Here is a 23,506-nt window from a genome sequence, read left to right on the forward strand (position 1 = left end):
TTGGTCAAGGATTTAAAAAGTACTGAATGCAGAAGATCAAAATGAGTGTCATGAGAGTTTTAAGAAGGAGAGTAATGCATATTGATACATATATCTTCAAAAATGCTAAACACTTCAATAACCAAACAAAAACTGCATTAGCTAATATAATAATAAAAAAAATATTATTATTATTATTATTATTATTATTATTATTAATAATAATAATAATAATAATAATAATAATAATAATAATAATAATAATAATAATAATAATATATAATTATACAATAATTCTACAAGTAGAAATGCTTGAAGGTAAAAAAAAAAGTTAAGACCAACATTTGTATTATGTTTATTATGTTATGACAGTTGTAAATCAACTAATATATGCTATGATTTTTTTATATATATATATATATATATATATATATATATATATATATATATATATATATATATATAAATATATGTATATATACACATGTATATATATATATATATATATATATATATATATATATATATATACACACATATATATATATTATTTTATATGGTTAACACTTCCGCCTAGCAGCACTATGGTCGTCAGTTTGGATACCAACTATGGCACTACCTGCACAGAGTTTGCGTGTTCTCCCCATGCCTGATGGGATTCCTTCCAGGTACTCTGCTTTCCTCCCACACTCCAAAGACATGCTGGTAGGTAATTGGCTCCTGTCTAAATTGGCCCTAGTATGTGTATGTATAAATATGAGTTAGGGACCTTAGACTGTAAGCTCCTTGAACACAGGGACTGATGTAAAGGTACAATATATACTGTGTGTAAACCACTGCGAAAATTGACAGCGCTATATAAATACCTGTAATAAATAAATAATTAATTATGATATATATATATATATATATATATATATATATATATATATATATATATATATATATATATATATATATATATATATATATATATATATATAAGCCAAGCTCCTTCCTGTCCTGTCCTGTCCAACCAATATTCTGAATCATGATTCCCACCAATAATACAGAAATGTATTTATTTAGTATACCTACAGCACCTTATATGATATCACAATATTATATCAAAACACATCATTGTGTTAATGGTCATTTTTCATAATTAAGCAAATGCTTACACAAGTAGCAGCAACAATACTCCTATCACTATAGCTGATAATATCAGAAATGTATAAATTTAGTATACCTACAGCACCATATATGATATCACTATATTATATCAAAAAACATCATTGTGTTAATGGTCATTTTTCATATTTAAGCAATAATGCTTACACAATCCCACTTTTATTTCATAAAAGTACACTTAAAATACATTATTGCAAGACCTATATTATTTAAGCAAGATCTATATACATTATTTCTAAATAGGTACAAGAACATTTTTCATATTTCATAGATAAAATATTACAAATGTTCCATATAAAAAAAAAACAGTCTGCCTTTTCTTTATCTACTGATTGTTATGCAAAGTGCTTTGATGTCTTGCCTCGCACATAAGGTCAAGTCCCTTTAACATTTTTAAGTGTTTTATTGTAAAAGAATATTAATACATTTTTTTTTCTACTGTTTCCAGTAAGAGGCATATATTTTCTTTGCAGAACTGTTATGTCTGGTTCACGCTCAGGAGGAAGTTGATTTACGTAAGCTCATTGACACTGGTGTGCTACACCATTAAGACGTTCAGCTTACAGGATATTTTTAAAAAGGTGAAATTTGCTCTGGGCATGAGAAGCTAAAAGGACAAAGTTTGTGGGCTGGTGTAAAATGATTCTCTTATATCTAAAAATGAAGCACTGTTTTTTTTTTTTTTTTTGTTTTCCCCCCTTACACTGGTGACCTGATTTGTTAAACACAAACTTACACAGGTGATGAGGGTAAGCAGTGTTTGGCACCCCCCCCCCTCCCCCCACCCCAGATCAGGTTCTGGCATGTGTATACACGCTTCTACATTTTGCATTTGTGAACATGACCGTGTGCTCCTTAGCCCATAGATAATTCCAGGGATGTAGCGTACACCCAGAACAGGGATGCTCAATAAAAAAAAAAAGCAAAAATCACAGATAAAAATTAGTAAATTGTATTAGTAATAATAATAATATATAATGATTTAAAAAATAATTGAATGTACTATAAAAAGAATAATAATAATAATTAAAAAAAAATTAGTCCAACGTATTAATTGTATATTCTATTCATTACATGCATTATTATTTATTTATTTTTTTTCCCTTACATAAAATACTTATTTTTGTAAAAAAAAAACGAGTAATCCAAGGTTTGTTATCTAGGAGACAGAAGCATGTTAAGTGTAGGAAGGAAAACATAATTTTTTTTTTTATGATATTTAACACATGAATTGTGCAACATTTTTGCTAAAAACCTACTACCTTCAAAAAAATAACGATAGCATACCTATGTACTAATAGACATGAAAAAACACGGAGAAAAAAAAAAAAAACGACAGAAACAGATATTACAAGTCACACAGCTGAGAGAATTGATGCCTTTGTACGTTAATCCATGCACTGACAGACTTGTCATTTTATCTAATTAGTGAGCTACTGTATTACGAAGCACTATTTTTTGGGTGATACATTTTCCTTAAATGGGAAAGTAATAAATGGGAATGGTAACTTATCTAATTTATATTCCGTTACACTACTTAAAAGTGTTACTTAAATTTTTCTACAACACAACTAATATTAAAAACAGACACATTTAAAAAAAAAAAAAAAAGTGATTTAAAAACTATCACACTTATTTTTATTTTGCTTATTTTTAAGTGCAGCAATCTGCAGCAATGTATCAGAATATTTATCTAGAATTAATATCGCCCTAGTTTGATGAAGCATGAATTCTGATTGGTTGCCATGAGCTATTGCATTTCAGAACTTGCACTTAAGAAGAAGCATCCACATATGAATATAGTAATATACTGATAAAAAAAAAAATAAAATAAAATAAAAAAAAAAAAAAAAAACGCAAAAAAATTAAAATAAAAAAGAAGATATATAAATAATGTAATCCCACCTGGTAATGGTTATAGTCAAGCATTTCCAGCATGCTACAGTCCAACGGTTTTAGCTTAAAATCACCAAAACTTGGTTATCTTTAGTTCTCAAGCTGCTTTATTCAACCTCCACTAAACAAGTTTTCTAAAGTGCGCACAAGAAACTTCATTACAGCTATCTAGGGCTTATAATAAGCTAAGCTAATTAGTTACGCGTGTAAAGAAACAAACAGCTCATAGAAGGAGTTTTTTGGGAGCCAGGCAAGTGTTGCCATTTATCTGGATACTATTTTTTCTGACGACTTTGACGTCATTCTTTTTCATAAACATAAAAGGACCTCTTTTAAGGGGCCATGCTATCAAAGTCAAATTGACAAAACGCTGGGGGGCGTTTTCCTCTATTCATCTTTTGTTCCAGTGCTGCCGATAGACGAAGGTCTGTCTTTCTAATCCATAAGGTTAAAAGTTGTGTGTTCGTTTTTTAAAAAAGCAGACATGGCATTGGGATTGCTACGCATGAGTCTCCCGTACACGTGTCTTGGCTTCCATACGTTGGAGATGGCTCCTTGATGGCCTTGGGTATGTCACTGTGTTAGATCTTATCGTTGCCTACTGTAACTATTCATTCGCCCCACTTAAGGTCACTTTTGGTTATGATTTTTTCGAGGAGATGTACACATTTGTAACAGAAGATACGCTTTAATCTCAATTAAGCTGTCACTGCTGTTGGCGTTGTATTAACCTTTTAAGGACTGCCCGCCGCCCCTCCTGCGCGAACCAACGTAACTGTACGTCGGTCGCGCGCCTGCAGCTAGGGGGCGAGAGCGCGCTCGCCCGCCCCCCACTCAGCAGCGGGATTCCGATGCACGGGACCACCGGCTCCGATTGCCGCCGGGCACCTGCAATCGTTCCCCGCTGAGAGAGAAGGACGGTCAGCTGTTGTAAACACAGCTGACCGCTCTCTCTGGAATAATCACAGAGCGCCTGTGATCCTTCTATGTAGGATCACAGGTCTCTGTGATCATTTCAAAAGCCCCGCCCCCATACAGTTAGAATCACTCCCCTAGGCTTACATTTAACCCCTTGATCACCCACTGTGTTAACCCCTGCCAGTGTCATTATTACAATAAGGGTCCTTTCACACTGTCAGCGTCCTACAAGGTCCGTTCTCTGCTCAGCGGGGGATCGGTCTGCCGATCCCCACTGAGCAGGCGGATAACAGCTCCATCTCTGCTCTGTGTGCGGAGACTGAGCTGTCAGATCCCCGCTGTCCTCTATGGAGGAATCGAAAGAGAACGGACCACCTGTCCATTCTCATCCGATCCGCTGGACGGATGGAAAATAGGGTTTCCATCCGTCCGGATTTCACGGACAGGATCAGAAGCGAATAGCAGCGGTTGTCAGTGGAGATGTCTCCGCTGACATCCGCTGCCCCATAAGGATGCATGGAGCATCCGATCAGGTCCGTCTGAAAAACTGACAGGCGGATCTGATCGGATCGCCTGTGTGAAAGGACCCTAACAGTGCATGTTTTTAGCACTGATTACTGTAGTAATGTCACCGTTCCCCCCAAAAAGTGTCAAAAATGTCAGTTAGGGGTCCGATCTGTCCGCCGCAATGTCGCAGTCCCGCTAAAAATCGCAGATCGCCGCCTTTACTAGTAAAAAAAACAAAAAAACAATAAAAATTACATAAATCTTTCCCGTAGTTTGTAGGCGCGATAACTTTTGCCCAAACCAATCAATTAAAATACGCTTATTGAATTTTTTTTTACCAAAAATATGTAGCAGAAAACAAATTGGCCTAAAATGTTAAAGAATTTAGATTTTTACAATTTTTTTTTGGGGAGGGGGGGGATGTCATATAGCAGAATGTGAAAAATATATATATTTTTTTTCAGAATTGTCGCTCTTTTTTTGTTTATAGTGTAAAAAATAAAAATCACACAGGTGATCACATACCACCAAAAAAAAAAAAAAGGACATCAATTTTATTTAGGCCGAATCGCAAAAAATGGCCTGGTCATTAGGGGGCAAATCCTACCGGTCCACTACAGCCGCGGTAGCGTATTTTAAGCGCATGTTTTAGGATACCTTTGCTGACAGGCTGTATCAGATTAAAGTGGTAGCAATCACTGCTGGGATACTTGTAACTTATAATAAAGCTTACCTGTAGGTACAAGGAATATCTCCTAAACCTGCACCGTTTAGGAAATATTAAGTGTTGCTCCAGCCGGTGACGTCACTGGCGCATGCCCACTGAAGGAACGGCGCGGGTAGCTCTGTGCCCTGGCAGTGACATTATCGCTGCTCGACCATTCAAGCGGCCGCAGCTTACAAACCCAGAAGGAAGACCTTGAAGATGATGAAGATGGAAGCCTCGACATGCCGCTCGAGGGCTTCGTTTTAACCACTTCAGCCCCGGAAGGTTTTACCCACTTAATGACCAGGCCATTTTTTTTGCGATACAGCACTCCGTTGCTTTAACTGACAATTGCGTGGTCGTGTGACGCTGCATCCAAAAAAAATTGGTGTCCTTTTTTTTCCCCACAAATAGAGCTTTCTTTTGATGGTATTTTATCACCTCTGCGGTTTTTATTTTTTTTGCGCTAAAAACAAAAAAAAAAAAATGAAAACTTTGATAAAAAAACAATATTTTTTACTTTCTGCTCTAAAACATTCCCAATAAAAAAATTTAAAAAATCTAATTTCTTTATCAGTTTAGGACAATTTGTATTCTGCTACATTGGTAAAATATATATATATATATATATATATATAAATATATTGGTAAAAAAAAATATCCCAAAAAGGGAATATTAATTGGTTTGCGCAAAAGTAAGCACTTACGAACTATGGAATAGATTTATGGATTTTTTTTATTATTGTTTTTTTATTAGTAATGGCGGTGATCAGAGATTTTCAGCTGGACTGTGACATTGCGGCAGACAAATATGACACAACTGACAGTTTTTGCGGACCAGTGACACCAATACAGTGATCAGTGCTAAATAATATGCACTGTTACTGTATAAATGACACTGGCAGGGAAGGGGTTAACATCAGGAGTGCTCAAGGGCTTAGGTGTGCTCCTAGGGCAGTGATGGGTAACCTTGGCACCCCAGATGTTTTATAACTACATTTCCCATGATGCTCAACTACACTGCAGAGTGCATAAGAATCATGGGAAAAGTAGTTCCAAAACATCTGGGGAGCCAAGGTTCGCCATCACTGTCCTAGGGAGTGCTTTCTAACTGTAGGGGGACTGGACTAAGTGCAGTAAGAGAGAGATCCGTGTTCCTGATTACTAGGAACACACAATCTCTCCCTTCCTGTCTGACAGAACAGCGGTCTGCCTTGTTTAGCCAGTCTCCTTGACAATCGCGGGAGGCCAGGGGCGATCTGTTTGACTGTCTAATCACAGCAGGAGCGCGGCTTCGACGGCACACGAACATCCCTTAACGTCTTAAAGCAAAATCACATACATATATGTAATTTTGCACTTAAGGGCCGCCCTGCCGCAGTATATGTACGGTGGGTGGTCCTTAAGTAGTTAAGGTAAGTATTTCCTAATGTGCTAGCATGCTGTGTATGCTAGCACATTATGCTGTTAAAGGGGTTGTAGAATCAGAAGATTTTTTAACTTAAAGCATTCTATGCATTAAGATAAAAAGCCTTCTGAGTGCAGCAGCCTCTACAGCACCCCCTAATACTTACCTGAGCCCCTAGCTGTCCAGCAATGTCCACAAGTGTCTGGCCATCTGGGACTCTCCCTCCCTCTCGCCATTGGCTACCACTGCTGCTGTCAATCAAAGTCAGTTAGCCAATCAGAAGAGAGAGGGGGCGGGGTCGAACCACAGCTCTGTGTCTTAATGGATAAATGGAGATGCAGCTCAGTTCAGGTGCCCCCATAGCAAGCTTCTTGCTGTGGGGACACTCCACAGGAGGGAGGGGGCAGAATGGCCGAAGAGGGACCCGAGAACAAGAGGATCCGGGCTGCTCTGTGCAAATCCACTGCAACAGGGCAGGTAAGTTTAACATGTTTACCATTTTTATAGAAAAAAATAACGCGACTTTACAATCACTTTAAGTTGCATGGAGGTATTTTTTTGCGTTGACTACTTTAAAGCTGGACTGTGAGCAAACTGCTAAAAATAGCAGATTAATCACATACATGAGAGCTGTTTTACCTGTTGTATTTCTGTCCATCCAGTTCTTCGATTTACACAGCTCTGCCCCACAGCACAGTCCCATCTAACAGAAAAAGGAGCGGTTTCTCTTACAGCCCACCCCCTCACCCTGTGACTGGCCAATGAAAAGCGAAGAAACATACTGATGAGCACATCTCTCATTGCTCTTTCCTCCTATGAGGATGCATGTTGCATTGCAGCGCACCAAACTGGCTCATTGTGCTGTGTCTCCCCCACCTTCTCTGAGATCTGCCTCGCAGTAGATTCATACCAGGCCAAATTTAGATACATGCACTGCTCACATTTAGAACAAAATAAATGTTTTCAAAAGGGTCATGATTAAAGTGATTGTAAATTATCCATTTGTTAAAAATACCAAACATGGTATACTTACCTGGTCTGTGCAATAGTTTTTCACAAAGCAGCACAGATCCTCCTCTTCTCGGGTCCCCCGCCAGTGCTCCTGGTTCCTTGCCGATTCCCCCCCCCCACCCCCCCCCCCACTGAGTGCCTCCATAGCAAGCCACTTGTCATGGGGGCACTTGTGCGTTCTCACTCCTAAGCCCCACTCTGTGCATCCATTGACAGACAGAGTCCCCATCCCCACTTCCTCCCCACTGGCTGTGATTGACAGCAGCAGAAGCCAATGGCTCCCGCTGCTGGGTCTGAGCCAATGAGGAGGGAGAGAGCCGAGCAAGCCTCTGTTGTCGTGCACATTGCTGGATAGAGTTCAGGTTCAGATAAGTAGAAGAAAGGGCTGGGAGGGAGACGTTAGCAGAATGTTATTTTACCATATGCTGTTTGGCATTAAGGTGAAAAAAAAATAAAATCCTACCTTTAGAACCACTTTACCCACTCGCTGCCTGTATAACGTAGATATACCAAAGGGATCATGTACCTAGTACGTGATCCGACACTTCCCGTGACCCGCTACCGCTGTGATTATACATAGTGGGAGCTGATCTGCAGGTAACGCGGACTCGATGTTCACTGGCACCCACTGATCATTAGGCAGAGAGCCAGAGCGGCGATCTTACTATGTAAACAAGGCAGATCACCGTTCTTTCAGTAGGGAAGGCATTGATCCTGTTTTCCTGCAAAGCAGGGACAAGAATCAATGCCTTCCACTAATAAAATCACCTCCCACGCTGAACTAACATACTAGCAAAGCACACAGTTACCCCTTTGATCGCCTCTGGTTTTTAACCCCTTCCCAGCCAGTGTCATTAGTACAGTGACAGTGCATATTTTTAGCACTGATCACTGTATTAGTGTCACTTGTCCCCAAAAAGTGTCAGTTAGTGTCCAAATTGTCCGCTGCAATATTGCAGTCCTGCTATAAGTAGCTGATCGCCTCCGTTACTAGAAAAAAATAAATAAATAAATAAATAGATAAAAATATCCCATAGATTGTAGACACTATAACTTTTGCGCAAACCAATAAATATACACTTATTGTGAATTTTCTTTTACCAAAAAAAATGGAGCAGAATACATATTGACCTAAATTGATGAAGAAATTTGATCTTTTACATTTTTTTTATTGGATATGCTTTATAGCAGAAAGTAAAAAAAAATTTTTTTTTTCAAAATCGTCAGTCTTTTTTGTTTATAGTGTAAAAAATAAAACTCGCAGAGATGGTCAAATAGCGCCAAAAGAAAGCTCTATTATCACTAATACCACTATATTGGAACTCCAAAAAAGTCCCTGGCTCATCCAAGTAGGTCAGATCTACGAAATGGAGGAAACTCTGGCCATCAGACTAGAAAGGAACGATTTATTTCAAAAAATTATGGCCCCCCTGTCACTGTTTCAGATGAATATAATGAACTTATCAATAAATAAACAATAAGCTCTGATCACTTCAGATCAAACTGAGTAGCACCTTCCTCGACATCTCCCTCCCTATCCACCCTCCTCCCCTTTACCCTCCTCACTACTTATCTATGTTTTCCTACTATTCTTCTTTTCTTGACTTTTCTCCTCCTCCTTTCCTTACTTCCACATTATGGATGAACTGACTTCAGGTTCATCCTACTGGAACCTTTTAAGAAAAGTAACTATATTTCCTGACGATTGCACATTCTATTCTACTAGAAATATTCGTTATTAGATGATCTATGCACGCTATGCACGCCAATCGTCATCTGTACCCATAAAGTGTTTCTCAGAACTCATAATGTTATGTATTTGTCCATTACCACTGTTAAATGTTACTGGAATATTTTCTTCCTTGACTTTAACTCTAAGACACTTTATCATTGTTTTGAACTTCTGTATGACTTTCTTTTATTCGTGAATAAAGTTTACAATTGTGAAAAAAAAAAGAGAGCTCTATTTGTGGGGAAAAAAAGGTCAGGCATTTTATTTAGGTACATATTGCCAGTTAAAGTAGCGCAGTGCCGTATCACATAAAATGGCCATGAAGGGGGGTAAAAATCTTCCGGAGTTTAAAGCGGAGTTCCACCCTAAATTTATACTTACCTCCATCTTCTCACTCCGGGTCACCTAAAAAACAAATGGATAATCGCAATTTTTTTTTTTTTTTTACTTACCTTGTATAGAAGAAAATATACTTACCTTACTTCCTTCTTCCTCCCCTCGGTGGCCACGGCGATTCGTCACTTCCTGGCTTTGCAATGATTCCTGGGAGCTGAACGTCATCGCTCCCAGGAATCAATGCGCCTGCACCGGCCCCGACGTCAGTTCCGGTGCGGCGCGCGTCATTCCCTTCTAAACAGCTTCTGGGCATGCCCAGAAGCTGTGGAGGGATGACGCGCGCGCACCGGAAGTGACGGCGGGGCCGGTGCAGTGCATCGTGGGACCGAAGAAGACGGAAGAGGACACAGAAGAGGATCGCGCTGGCTTCAAGCTGCCCACACCTGAGATGGCAGCGCTGGACAATACTTTTTCAAGGTAAGTATTTCTCCTAAAAGGTAAGTGCAACCCGGGACAGATCAGAGGCTATCCATTGTGGAATGTACTAGCCCCAGTGGCGTACCTAGAGCATTTGGCACCCGGGGCGGATCCTATATCTGGCACCCCCCCCAACTTTAAAATGTAAAAACACCCACAGAAATTTGTAATGTTTACAAGAATATTTATTGCACAAATTTCACAGCCCCCCATCACAGTGCCCCTTGCCGTCTGCCCCCTCCCCCGTCTCTCTAATCGCAGTTCCTCCTTTTGCACTCTCTGCCTCCCTCCCCTGCATAGTCCTACCTTCAGCATAAATAGATAGAGACTGCAGACATAGTACAGGAGATGGTCAGAGACTGCAGACATGATACAGGAGATGGTCAGAGACTGCAGACATGATACAGGAGATGGTCAGAGACTGCAGACATGATACAGGAGATGCTCAGAGACTACAGACATAATACAGGAGATGGTCAGAGACTGAGGACATGATACAGTAGATGGTCAGAGACTGAGGACATGATACAGGAGATGGTCAGAGACTGAGGACATGATACAGGAGATGGTCAGAGACTGAGGACATGATACAGGAGATGGTCAGAGACTGAGGACATGATACAGGAGATGCTCAGAGACTGAGGACATGATACAGGAGATGCTCAGAGACTGCGGACATGATACAAGAGATGGTCAGAGACTGCAGACATGATACAGGAGATGGTCAGAGACTGAGGACATGATACAGGAGATGGTCAGAGACTGCGGACATGATACAAGAGATGGTCAGAGACTGCAGACATGATACAGGAGATGCTCAGAGACTGCAGACATGATACAGGAAATGGTCAGAGACTGCAGACATGATACAGGAGATGGTCAGAGACTGAGGACATGATACAGAAGATGCTCAGAGACTGCAGACATGATACAGGAGATGGTCAGAGACTGCAGACATAATACAAGAGATGGTCAGAGACTGCAGACATGATACAGGAGATGGTCAGAGACTGAGGACATGATACAGGAGATGGTCAGAGACTGAGGACATGATACAGGAGATGGTCAGAGACTGAGGACATGATACAAGAGATGGTCAGAGACTGAGGACATGATACAGGAGATGGTCAGAGACTGAGGACATGATACAGGAGATGGTCAGAGACTGAGGACATGATACAGGAGATGCTCAGAGACTGAGGACATGATATAGGAGATGCTCAGAGACTGAGGACATGATACAGGAGATGCTCAGAGACTGAGGACATGATACAGGAGATGCTCAGAGACTGAGGACATGATACAGGAGATGCTCAGAGACTGAGGACATGATAGAAGATAGAAGAGCACTAGGGGGGCCAGAGAGCACAGGCGAAGCAGAGAGCACTGGAGGAGCTGAAGGGCACGTGGGGGGGGGGGGGGGCTGGAGAGAATTAAGAGGGGGTTTGGAAAGCATTGCAGGGTTGGTTGGAAGGTGCAGGGGGTGGAGAGCACGGGGGGGGGGGGGACAGGGAGCACTTGGGGGGTGGGCAGGGAAGACCAGGGGGGTGGAGAGCACTGGGGGGGGGACAGGTAGCACTTGGGGGGTTGGCAGGGAAGACCAGGGGGGTGGAGAGCACTGGGGGGGGGACAGGTAGCACTTGGGGGGTGGGCAGGGAAAACCAGGGGGTGGAGAGCATTGGGGGGGGGGGCAGGTAGCACTTGGGGGGTGGGCAGGGAAAACCAGGGGGTGGAGAGCATTGGGGGAGGGGACAGGTAGCACTTGGGGGGTGGGCAGGGAAAACCAGGGGGTGGAGAGCATTGGGGGGGGGACAGGTAGCACTTGGGGGGTGGGCAGGGAAAACCAGGGGGTGGAGAGCATTGGGGGGGGGGACAGGTAGCACTTGGGGGGTGGGCAGGGAAAACCAGGGGGTGGAGAGCATTGGGGGGGGGGCAGGTAGCACTTGGGGGGTGGGCAGGGAAAACCAGGGGGTGGAGAGCATTGGGGGAGGGGACAGGTAGCACTTGGGGGGTGGGCAGGGAAAACCAGGGGGTGGAGAGCATTGGGGGGGTGGACAGGTAGCACTTGGGGGGTGGGCAGGGAAAACCAGGGGGTGGAGAGCATTGGGGGGGGCAGGTAGCACTTGGGGGGTGGGCAGGGAAAACCAGGGGGTGGAGAGCATTGGGGGAGGGGACAGGTAGCACTTGGGGGGTGGGCAGGGAAAACCAGGGGGTGGAGAGCATTGGGGGGGGACAGGTAGCACTTGGGGGGTGGGCAGGGAAAACCAGGGGGTGGAGAGCATTGGGGGGGGGCAGGTAGCACGTGAGGGGTGGGCAGGGAAAACCAGGGGGTGGAGAGCATTGGGGGGGGGACAGGTAGCACTTGGGGGATGGGCAGGGAAAACCAGGGGGTGGAGAGCATTGGGGGGGGGGACAGGTAGCACTTGGGGGGTGGGCAGGGAAAACCAGGGGGTGGACAGCATTGGGGGGGGGACAGGTAGCACTTATGGGGTGGGCAGGGAAAACCAGGCAGGTGGACAGCATTGGGGGGGGGACAGGTAGCACTTGGGGGGTGGGCAGGGAAAACCAGGGGGTGGAGAGCATTGGGGGGGGGCAGGTAGCACGTGAGGGGTGGGCAGGGAAAACCAGGGGGTGGAGAGCATTGGGGGGGGGACAGGTAGCACTTGGGGGGTGGGCAGGGAAAACCAGGGGGTGGAGAGCATTGGGGGGGGGACAGGTAGCACTTATGGGGTGGGCAGGGAAAACCAGGGGGTGGAGAGCATTGGGGGGGGGACAGGTAGCACTTGGGGGGTGGGCAGGGAAAACCAGGCAGGTGGAGAGCACTGGGGGGAGGACAGGTAGCACTTGGGGGGGCGGGCAGAGAAAACCAGGGGGGTGGAGAGCAGTGAAGGGGACAGGGAGCTAGGGAAAGATGAATTCCTCATATGCAGCTGCCCCATCCCCCTCCCATCCAGCACACACACTTCGGAACTCACCTTCTTCCTGCCGAGGCTGAGGCTCCGCCTCTTCTTCCTGTCGAGGCCCCGCCCCCTTCTCCCGCCGCGGCTCCGCCCCTTATTCCCGCCGCCGTTCCGCCCTCCCCCGCAGCGCTGACTGAAGGAGCTGCCTTCACAGCGATACGGAACACGCCGGGCAGGACACCGACTGACACCCCCCAGTGCGTGGCACCCGGGGCGGGCCGCCCCCCCGCCCCCCCTCTTGGTACGCCACTGACTAGCCCTGACTGTCCCGGGGGTATGTTTATTAAAAAAAGTAATCCCAGGGTGGAACTCCGCTTTAAGTGGTTAAGAATAGCAAATCTGTTGGGTTTGGTTTGCCAAAGTTTAGTTGATTCCTGTTTGGAATTCTGCAAACTCGAACTCTGCAGTGAATCCAACTAGTCCATGTAGGGAGAACCCTGTAATTATATTCTACACATTTAAAAGGCTATTAGGCAATTTACTGTCCAAAAATTAAAAGCAGGGCCCTCCTATGGGGAACATGTAACAATGTAAAATTAGGCAAAAAAAAAATAACACACAGCAGAGAGAGGGCCTTTTCATGTGGAGTCAAAGGCAACATTGAAAATACACAAATCCTTTATAACATGCTTGTGGGATGCTTTAAAGTTGTACTTGGTTTTACAGAACAGTATGATATTTTTGGATTGTCTCAGCGACAGCATACACTGGCAGAGCATATTTGGCTTTAAAATTGATTTAAAAAAAAAATTACCTTTGCTTACATGCAGCAGCATCATAATTGTATTTTTTACATTTTGGAAGAAAAACACTTTTTTTCAGGTAGCTTGAGCGGTAACACTTTCCTTTTCATCAATAAGCTCACTTTCCCCACTGATCGGGGAAATTTTTCATTGATGCAGATTTTCATTGATGCAGTCTTTGTTCTTGTTCATACAAAATTGTTCTGTCCCTGGTCAGTTTATATCAGACGCTCATTAAAGAATTATGAGACCGCCCGAAGCTGCATCCCTACTGGACGGGTGTGGTGCAGCTTCTTAATAATGTGTTTCAGGTATCCTTGAAGGCTGCTCCGTTGGAATGTTTGCTTGGTATACTGGGTGAATATGATTGGGATAAATATTGCAAGGAAGCGATTCATAGAGCCTTATTTCAAGCTAGGAGATTGATCATGGTACATTGGAAATCAGAGAACCCCCTGACTTTGACAAACAGGATTGCGGCAATGGGTCTTGTTCTGAGAATGAAAAGGGTTATTTACCAACACAGGAGAACTATGTCCAAATTTGAGAAATTGTGGGTTCCATGGCTGGATACCCCAGGGCTAGCCCCGGTGGAACTGGTGATGGGTAGGTTATTGGGTTAAACCTATTGGTTTGGATGGGTGGAACTCCGGGGGACTGTTTTTTTTTACATATGTTGCTGAGATGGGATGACGTGATGTTGCCTATGTGTATCCATGTTTGTGATGCTGTTTACCACTGGTACCAGATTGCTGTTAAATGTTAATGTTATTATTCCTGATTCAATAAAGTTCTTGTTTGGATAAAAAAAAAAAAAAGAATTATGAGACCACTTTCTGGTCTTGTAGCAAGCTGACCAACTTTTGGTTACAAGTCAGAGAATATTAAACATCTGACGGATTTGGACCTATGAGAAGACCCAGGCAGGTACTTACTGCACCACTCTGACCGCTCTAGGAAACGCTATAAAAATTCTGTTGATCCATCTGTTGAATGCTGCCCGAGCCTGCATACCGTTACTCTGGACACAGCTTACCTCCCCATCGCTCTCCATGTGGTTTAAAGAGGAAGTAAAGCTTCCTCTGTAACTTGTGCCTATAGGTAAGTCTATGATAAGGCTTACCTATAGGTATTGTAAATATCTCATAAACTTGCACCGTTTAGGAGATATTTACTTTGCATGCAGCCAGTGACATCACTGCCGCTTGTGCTCTGAAGGAACGGCCACCCGTGCCATTCCTTCAGAGCCCTATGCCGTGAATGGTGACGTCATCGCGGCTCCAGCAAATCAGATGACCAGGGGATGCGAACCCGGAAGGAAGATGGGTGAACATGTCGGCCGTATTAGCGGTGAGCGGGCGCCGCTGCGGGGACTTCGCCTAAGGTAAGTATTTCATAGTGAGCTAGTATGCAATGCATAATAACTCATTATGCCTTTATCTTTCAGGTTTTTATTTTAAATTTTTTTTTTTTTTGGATGTTTACAACCTCTTTAAAACAATTGCTGAAATTCACTCAATGGAAAGTATTACAGCCTCACTTCAGGGCAAGGGCGAGAGATTCAGCTGTAGTTGGTTCTTTTGGACTCTCTACCTGTTTAAGAGAATATGCATTGATCATGCACTCGGGGGAGTGAGATTACCCCCTTTTCTCTTCTCACACCCCTCTCCCCCCTTTAACCCCCCCTTTTTTTCTCTCCTCCCATCCCTCTCCTTGCTGGTTTCTTTTTTTTTCTAGCTTTTGACAATTTGATCTTCACTGCTTGATGCTATGTTGAAAATGTGTTTTATGTATTAATATTTTGGTAAAAATTCAGATGGGATGCATATGGTCTTTAGCTTGCTGTTTAGGCTCTGATACTGGCGTTCAATTTTTCACTTTATGGACAGGAAGGTTTTTCCATCTGGTCTATTTTGTCATATTACTTTTGAAATGGCTTATGTTGAACTATGTATACTTTCTTCAAGCATTCTTATCTATTTGTAAAATTCTTAAAATAAAGTTGTTAAAAAAAAACAAGTATGAGACCGCAGGTTATACAGAAGTGTAAAGATGGGAAGCAGCAATACATTTTTAAGGAGGAAGAATTGGCCAAAATTTATTGTAGAAAAAAAGTAAAAGCAAATTTTAAACTGGAACTTCACCTAAAATGGGAAGTTCCGCTTTTCTGCCTATCCAATCCCCCTCCCCTCCCCCCTCTATTACTTTTGGATACATTTTTGTGGGTGTCTTGCCTACAGTCAAGCATATTGGTTGGAGTGTCATGGTCTGGGGCTGCATGAGTGCTGCCGGCACTGAGGAGCTACAGTTCATTGAGGGAATAATGAATGCCAACATGTACTGTGACATACTGAAGCAGAGCATGATCCCCTCCCTTCGGAGACTGGGCCGCAGGGCAGTATTCCAAGATGATAACAACCCCAAACACACCTCCAAGACGACCACTGCCTTGCTAAAGAAGCTGCAGGTAAAGGTGATGGACTGGCCAAGCATATCTCCAGACCTAAACCCTATTGAGCATCTGTGGGGCATCCTCAAACAGAAGGTGGAGGAGCGCAAGGTCTCTAACATCCACCAGCTCCGTGAGGTTGTCATGGAGGAGTGGAAGAGGACTCAAGTGGCAACCTGTGAAACTCTGGTGAGCTCCATGCCCAATAGGGTTAAGGCAGTGTTGGAAAATAATGGTGGCCACACAAAATATTGACAGTTTGGGCCCAATTTGGACATTTTAACTTAGAGGTGTACTCACTTTTGTTGCCAGCAGTTTAGACATTAATGGCTGTGAGTTATTTTGAGGGGACAGCAAATATACACTTTTATACAAGCTGTACACTCACTACTATACATTGTAGCAAAGTGTCATTAATTGTCACATGAAAAGAACTAATAAAATATTTACAAAAATGTGAGGGGTGTACTCACTTTTGTGAGATACTGTAAGATACTGTATAGATATATATATATATATATATATATATATATATATATATATATATGTTTGCTACAGATGGGATAGCAGCTTAAAGTAACCAAAGTTCAAAGGCCATGTAGTGCATTTTGGTTACAAAAAGAAAAACTCACAGTTGAAGCCGCAAATAAATTTGGCAGGACCTTGAATCTTGAATTTGCAGAATTTGAACCCATGGTAGCAGTGAACCCAAATTTTATCCTAGTCCCCATCTCACATGTTTAGGAACCCTAGAAAACCCTTGCTAATCCATCTATGGGGTCTGTTGGGATGCAAAGACTGAGTGTATGTGTGTCCCCAAACACACACTGTCTGCATTCGGGGACACGTACCTACACTTACTCAGCTGTGAAATTAGGAACAGCAGCTGTGTACATGCAGTTTCTGCACCCCAATAACAATGAATAGGACTGCCTGCACAGGCAAAAATGGGCAGGTATAGATAGGCCCGTATGAATGAGCCTTTATAGTCTCCATTGGAAGCTTGACAGGTTGACAACAGTTGGGAAAGAGAGACATGAAGTTGTCATCCTATATCAGGAAGTAAATGAACAAGGACCTTCATAGCAGGATCACCATATATTATTTAAATCTGTGGTCTCCAAACTGCGGCACGCAGGCCAGTTACGGCCCTTTGGGGCACGATTCCTCCCACTAATACAAGGCACTATTCGCCCCACTGACAACACCAGTAAGGGATAAGGCATCATTCCTCCCACTTATATTAATGATGGGACATTATTCCCCCCACTAACACAAACAATGAGGCATTACTCCTGCCAATGACACCAACAGAGGGGCACCATTCCTCCCACTGACACCAATGATGGTTCACCATTCTTCCCATTGATATAAATGTTGGAAAACTATTCCTCCCACTGACACCAATGATGGAGCATTATTTCTCCAACTGATGCCAACAATGGGGCACTATTACTGCCACTGACACCAACAAAGGGGCAGTATTCCTTTGACTGATACCAATAACAATGGGGCACTATTCCTCCCACTGGCACCAATGAAGGGGGTATTATTCCTCCCACTGACACCAATAAGGGGGGGGGGTAATTCCTTCCACTGTCAACAATGGGGCCCAGTTTCTCTTTCTACTAATCATAGACACTGTTTACTGACACTGGGGCATTTTCTACTCCCACTAGCTACAGTCTGGCCCTCCAAAAATCTAAAGAACAGTTAACTGGCCTTTTTTAAACAATTTGGAGACCCCTGATTTGTATGAAAGCTGCAGATTTAAACTCTTTAGTTATGTTTATAACGATCTTAAAGTTAGTAGAACTATAGACAAAACTTTATTTTTCATTTTGGATAAAGCAAGGGTGGGTTATAACGCCTGTCAGATTTAATTTTGCCATCTCCCATTGCGGAGATTTTCCTTCGCTTCCTGTCCCATAGCCAAACAGGAAGTCAGAGGAAATCCTTAAATTAAGGGAATTCCTTGGGGACCCCTAGGTCACCAGAACTAGTGTCCTCATTTTTACTTTTCTGGGGATAACCAAAAATGTGGGATTTTCTTTTACTTTCACTTTCAATGATAATAGTAAACAGGGCAAATACAGAGGAGGGATCTCCGTAACGGGGTACAGACAGCAGTAAAAACTGGCGGGGGTTCTAATCCCTCTCCACTCTATTCAAAACTTAAAAAAAGTTTTGCCTTTACTTTTACTTTAAGACTTATATGAGATTTTAGTGATTTGGGTTCACATATAAGGACAGCACGAAGAAAGAACTTACTGCAGTACTTTATTGTATTTTACTTTCCCTTTAATTATATGGACTAAATTTATAATATAAAATACACTCAGAGTTCAAGTCTTTCTAAATTATCTGACATTACCAAACTCTGATCTATAAGACAATACTTTCTCTGTCTGGGAATCCAATAATATATGTAAAAATGTATAATTATATGTTAACAATGTTGGGATTGTTATTGAAGCAAAATCCATAGGCAAAGCTTTTGACCTTTTAGTTATTTTTAACCGTTCAATCCCAGACTGGACCTATTTTTAAATGCAGTAACTAAGAAATCATAAATGTTTTTTTTTTTTTTCTTTCACAATTGGAAAGATTCTAATGGAAAACACGAGTGAGTTCAGAATCATTTAAAATTATATTTCACAAAGTGCTGACTAGTGATGACTAAAGGGTCAACCAAACAGAGAATAATGGGCTTCTTCTGTCCAGGGCAAAAGTCACAGTCCGCTAGAATTCTCACACTCATCTATATGGTTATGTTGCATGACAGCAAAGAAATATTTAGTCTTCTGACTACAGTATTTATAGTGGCTTAACAATTCTTATATATATATATATATATATATATATATATATATAAATATATGTATATATATATATATATATATATATATATATATATATATATATATATATATATATATATATATATGTATATATATATATATATATATATATATATATATATAAAATAAGCCCTACCCCGAAAATAAGACCAAGCATGATTTTCAGGGATGGCTGCAATATAAGCCCTACCCCCGAAATTAAGCCCTAGTAAACTCCTTGATCTCAGCCCCTCCCTCTGCTCTGCAGTATTCAGAGAGGGAAAGTAGAGCTCCAGAGGGTCACGTGAGTGCCCAGCAGCGCTGTAAATAAGGTATTTTCCACAATAAAGTTACAAAAGGAGACACACTGCACATTACATAATCTTTTTCCAAAATCGATTACATAATTGTATAATGACTTTATCCAAGGTTTATTTTTGGGATTACAGAATATCATAATGCTGACACCTCAGCTGAGAGGGGGAGAGAACTTTTTTTTTAACATTTTATTGTTTTATTCCAGGTTTTTTAGAACATAAATATGGCTAAATGACACAGCAAAAGCACTGTGCTGTCTATCATGCTCTAAGGCTGCATTCACATGTCAGCTTATAATCGCGGGCAGAACCGCCGCGGTTCCGCCCGCGATTCGGAGATTTATTGCAAATCGCGGGACGCCTAGCGTTGCCCGTTGATTTGCAATAGCCCCCCAAACGCCGAGCGATGTTGCCGCGATTTACGCCCGCCGAATCGCGGCAACATCGCGCAAACAAAATCGCGGGACGCAATACGCTCCAAAGAAGCTCTTGTACTTTTTCGGAGCGTATTGCGTCCCGCGATTTTGTTTGCGCGATGTTGCCGCGATTCGGCGGGCGTAAATCGCGGCAACATCGCTCGGCGATTGGGGGGCTATTGCAAATCAACGGGCAACGCTAGGCGTCTCGCGATTTGCAATAAATCTCCGAATCGCGGGCGGAACCGCGGCGGTTCTGCCCGCGATTATAAGCTGACATGTGAATGCAGCCTTAAGGATCAAAGGATCAGGATATGTATTTATTTATTTATTTATTTTAGGGCTACAATCCCTTTAAGATCGTCACTGTACATATCGTAAATAAATAAGACATCCCCTGAAAATAAGCCCTAGTGTGTTTTTTGTAGCCAAAATTAATATAAGACCCAGTGTTATTTTCGGAGAAACATGGTATATATATATATATATATATATATATATATATACTGTATATATATGTCTTTGAATTATTATTTGCTAAAGATTTAAGGATTTGTAGTTTTGTCCTGCCAGCTTTTTTTTTTGTAATTCCTCTATTAAGCCAAAGGTTGCAAAGGAGCAAAATACAATAACGTAAGTCCGCTGATAGCAGACAGTAAACATCAGCCATTGGCCTACAAAGACAGGTCAACAAAACATAGTGTATATAATATGACAAATTCCAAGTCAGACAGATAAAACAAAGCCAGGAGGGCATAATGGTAAGTATCTTCAAATATAATTAAACACAAAGTGGGGTTATGGTCATCCATAATGACTCCAAATGTCCAAATCGCTAGTTTAGTGTCCTGTCTTTTAACCTATGGCATGCATAAAAAAAAAAAAAGAAATGGTTAATTCTGAGAGGGAGTAAAGCTCCCCTCGGGAAGCACCCAGCAGCAAGAAAATTGGACTAATTGGGTAAATTATAAACCAAGTATTTAATGAGAAATTACATTAAAAAGAGTACAGTCACTCAATATTGCACGCCATGCACCTCAAAAAATTCACCCCCTAAATCACCCATTCTGAATAAAAACCCCAGACACTGGTATAGATAGGCCTGGATGATTTTCCAATGGGAACTGCCTTGATTTGAGTGAAAGCTGCTCAGTATCCTGGAAGATTTACTTCCAATAGGTATGTCAAGGCAGTGATTCACATAGGCCCTCAGGCTATCCTGCACTGTAGGTCACTTATGTAATCAGACATTTTCTGTATTATCAAAGGTTGGTCTAATAAAGACTTATCAACTTGGTCACGTGTGTATGGATAGGCACAAAAAACATATAGGCCCTATATGAATATTCCAACTAACAAGGTTGTGCAGCATGATTCATTGCCGGATAGTTGGTGAGGCCATATTAGGAGGGCACCACTGGCCGAAGGGATCAGCTGTCCAATAGACTATGGAAAGTTCACAAAATTCAAAACTGTCCTGTCGATACGTTGTCACAGTGATAATAGGAGTGAGCTCGGTTTACCCCGTCTTTTGATAATCTCCTGATTACCTGTATCCTATCGCTGTTGCGGTCGGTAGGAAATCGTACCTGTCAGCCATAAGAAGTGGTCCTCAATCCCTTCTTAGGTCCTTAAAGCAGTCTCAACTCAAGAGAGATCTACGCCGCATCTGGGGCACTCATTCAGTGTCTCCCAAGTGTTGTTGGTGCCCCCGCTACATACTTGTCCACTTAGGGCATATAGTTCCGGGAGTTCTGAAAGTCCGGTGACATATCTATGACTTAATACTACTTTGGCCAGTGGTATCTCGGTAGAAAGAGATGGCATACCTGAGGAGGCTATATAGGACTGATTTGCCGACAATGCATTCAGGGGAGGATCAGCTGTGGAGGAATGACTGAGATTATAAAGGCCCTGATAAAAGGTGCAGGACTCAGCCGCCATTACAAAAGATGAGGTCAGCTTCCGCCCATCAGAGGCCAAAATTGAGGGGATAAAAGTTCTGATTCGAGGCCCATGTAGAGCCCGGGCCAGCAATGTGCCTGGTTTATTCGAAAACTCATACACAGCACAACGAGCCCATGCAATTCATTCTCTCTTGAGAAGAGGAGATTAAGGGGGGATATGATCAACATGTATAAATACATGTGAATAAGTATATGCAAACCGCGCTATCTATGAAATAATATGTGGTAAGCTGCCAGTACTCCAACTCCACACAGGTTGTATACAGCAGTCAAAATAATAAATGCAGCGCTAGTGACCATAAAACACATTTAAAAACACAATGTGCAAATCATATACAGTAGTAAAACAAATAATGAATAAAACACACTGAAAATGTGCAAAATATATGAGGAAAACACAATTCCACATAGTGAAAAAAGTCCCAAGTAAAACTGACATCCAAATTAATTTAGACGTGGTGATAGTGACAGGATCCCCACACCAACAAAGTAAATGTGAATGCACTCACCGGAGGACGTGGACCCAAATTTCCGTATGGAAAATGGGTCAAGTAAGGCAGGTTGTGGTAACAAATCTCTCCAACAGCCAATATGTCGCCAGATGTTGAAACCGGAATGGCCAGGGGATTCATATATGCATAGGATATCCGGACTCCTCGCTGCTCTGACCTCCAGGTGCGGGATTTCGGCTCATGTGGTGGTTCTGGGCGCTCAGTAGATTGTTTTAAGAAAGGCCTGGATTCTTCCCTAAATGTACATAATTTAACAGGGTACTAACATTTATAGGTAAAATAGATTCAGGGAATATCTGATTGCCTCTCGGGGATCAGGAAGGAATTTTTTTCCCTGCTGGAGCAAATTGGATCATGTTTTGCTGGGGGGGTTTTTTTGCCTTCCTCTGGACCAACTGTGTATATAGGATTGTATAATTTTTTTTCCCCTTTTATTGGTTGAACTAGATGGACTTATGTCTGTTTTGCAACCAGACCAGTGCTTTAAGTGGGCCGGTACGCACCGGTACTCAGTACCGCCACTTACAAATATGGCTCTTGAGCGTACCGCCACCTCTCCGTGCGCCTAAGCGTACCGGTACGCTCATTTTGGACATCTGCGCCCTCAATTGCCCCCCTGAGAATATTTCCCAATCCAGAGCCAGACCAGTCACCACCAGTGAGTCCCCCTGCTCCGGAGTCCCAGCCCAGGCCAGCAGCGGCGGCAGAGCTGCCACGCTGCTGGCCTGCACTGCAGTGCACTGGTTGCTATCGCCGCCTGGCGTCTAGCAACCAGTGAGGTCATCTGAGGAGGAGGAGAGCGAGGCCCCAGGATACACTGCGGAGCCTCCTTTCTCCTCTGCTGCGCGCCAAGTGGAATGTTGGCTCCACCCACCTCCTCCCTCCAGCTGCTCCAGGCAAGCACAGCACAGTGAGTCCTGTGTGTCGGCCTTTGCCTAAAAACGTGAGTAGGAGCAGTTCTGGGGACCCTGATGTGGGGTGGGGTGGGATGGGGGGCTCTGTGGGGATCCTAATGTGAGGGGGGTGCTCTGTGGGGACCCTGATGTGGGATGGGATGGGGGGCTATGTGGGGACCCTAATGTGAGGAGGGGGGGGTGCTCTGTGGGGACGCTGATGTGGGGTGGGGGGGTGCTCTGTGGGGACCCTGATGTGGGGTGGGGGC

At 42.8% G+C, this 23,506-nt stretch overlaps 1 protein-coding gene across 14 annotated transcripts in view; it reads right to left on the reverse strand.

The window, feature by feature from the left end:
- Positions 1 to 23,506, reverse strand: part of MITF (melanocyte inducing transcription factor) — a 386,463-nt gene that overhangs the window by 36,608 nt on the left and 326,349 nt on the right. For 2 of the 14 annotated variants that reach the window (XM_082265299.1, XM_082265297.1), the window contains exon 1: positions 3,055 to 3,187. The exons of the other annotated variants lie outside the window; for them this stretch is intronic. In XM_082265299.1, the coding sequence (XP_082121425.1) occupies positions 3,055 to 3,087 (33 nt within the window). In that variant the 5' untranslated portion in view covers positions 3,088 to 3,187. Of the gene's footprint in view, positions 1 to 3,054; positions 3,188 to 23,506 lie in introns of those variants that run through there. 14 annotated transcript variants of the gene reach the window in all.

The sequence above is a fragment of the Pelophylax lessonae genome (assembly GCF_965119305.1).
Source record: "Pelophylax lessonae genome assembly, chromosome: 8".
NCBI lineage: Eukaryota > Metazoa > Chordata > Amphibia > Anura > Ranidae > Pelophylax > Pelophylax lessonae.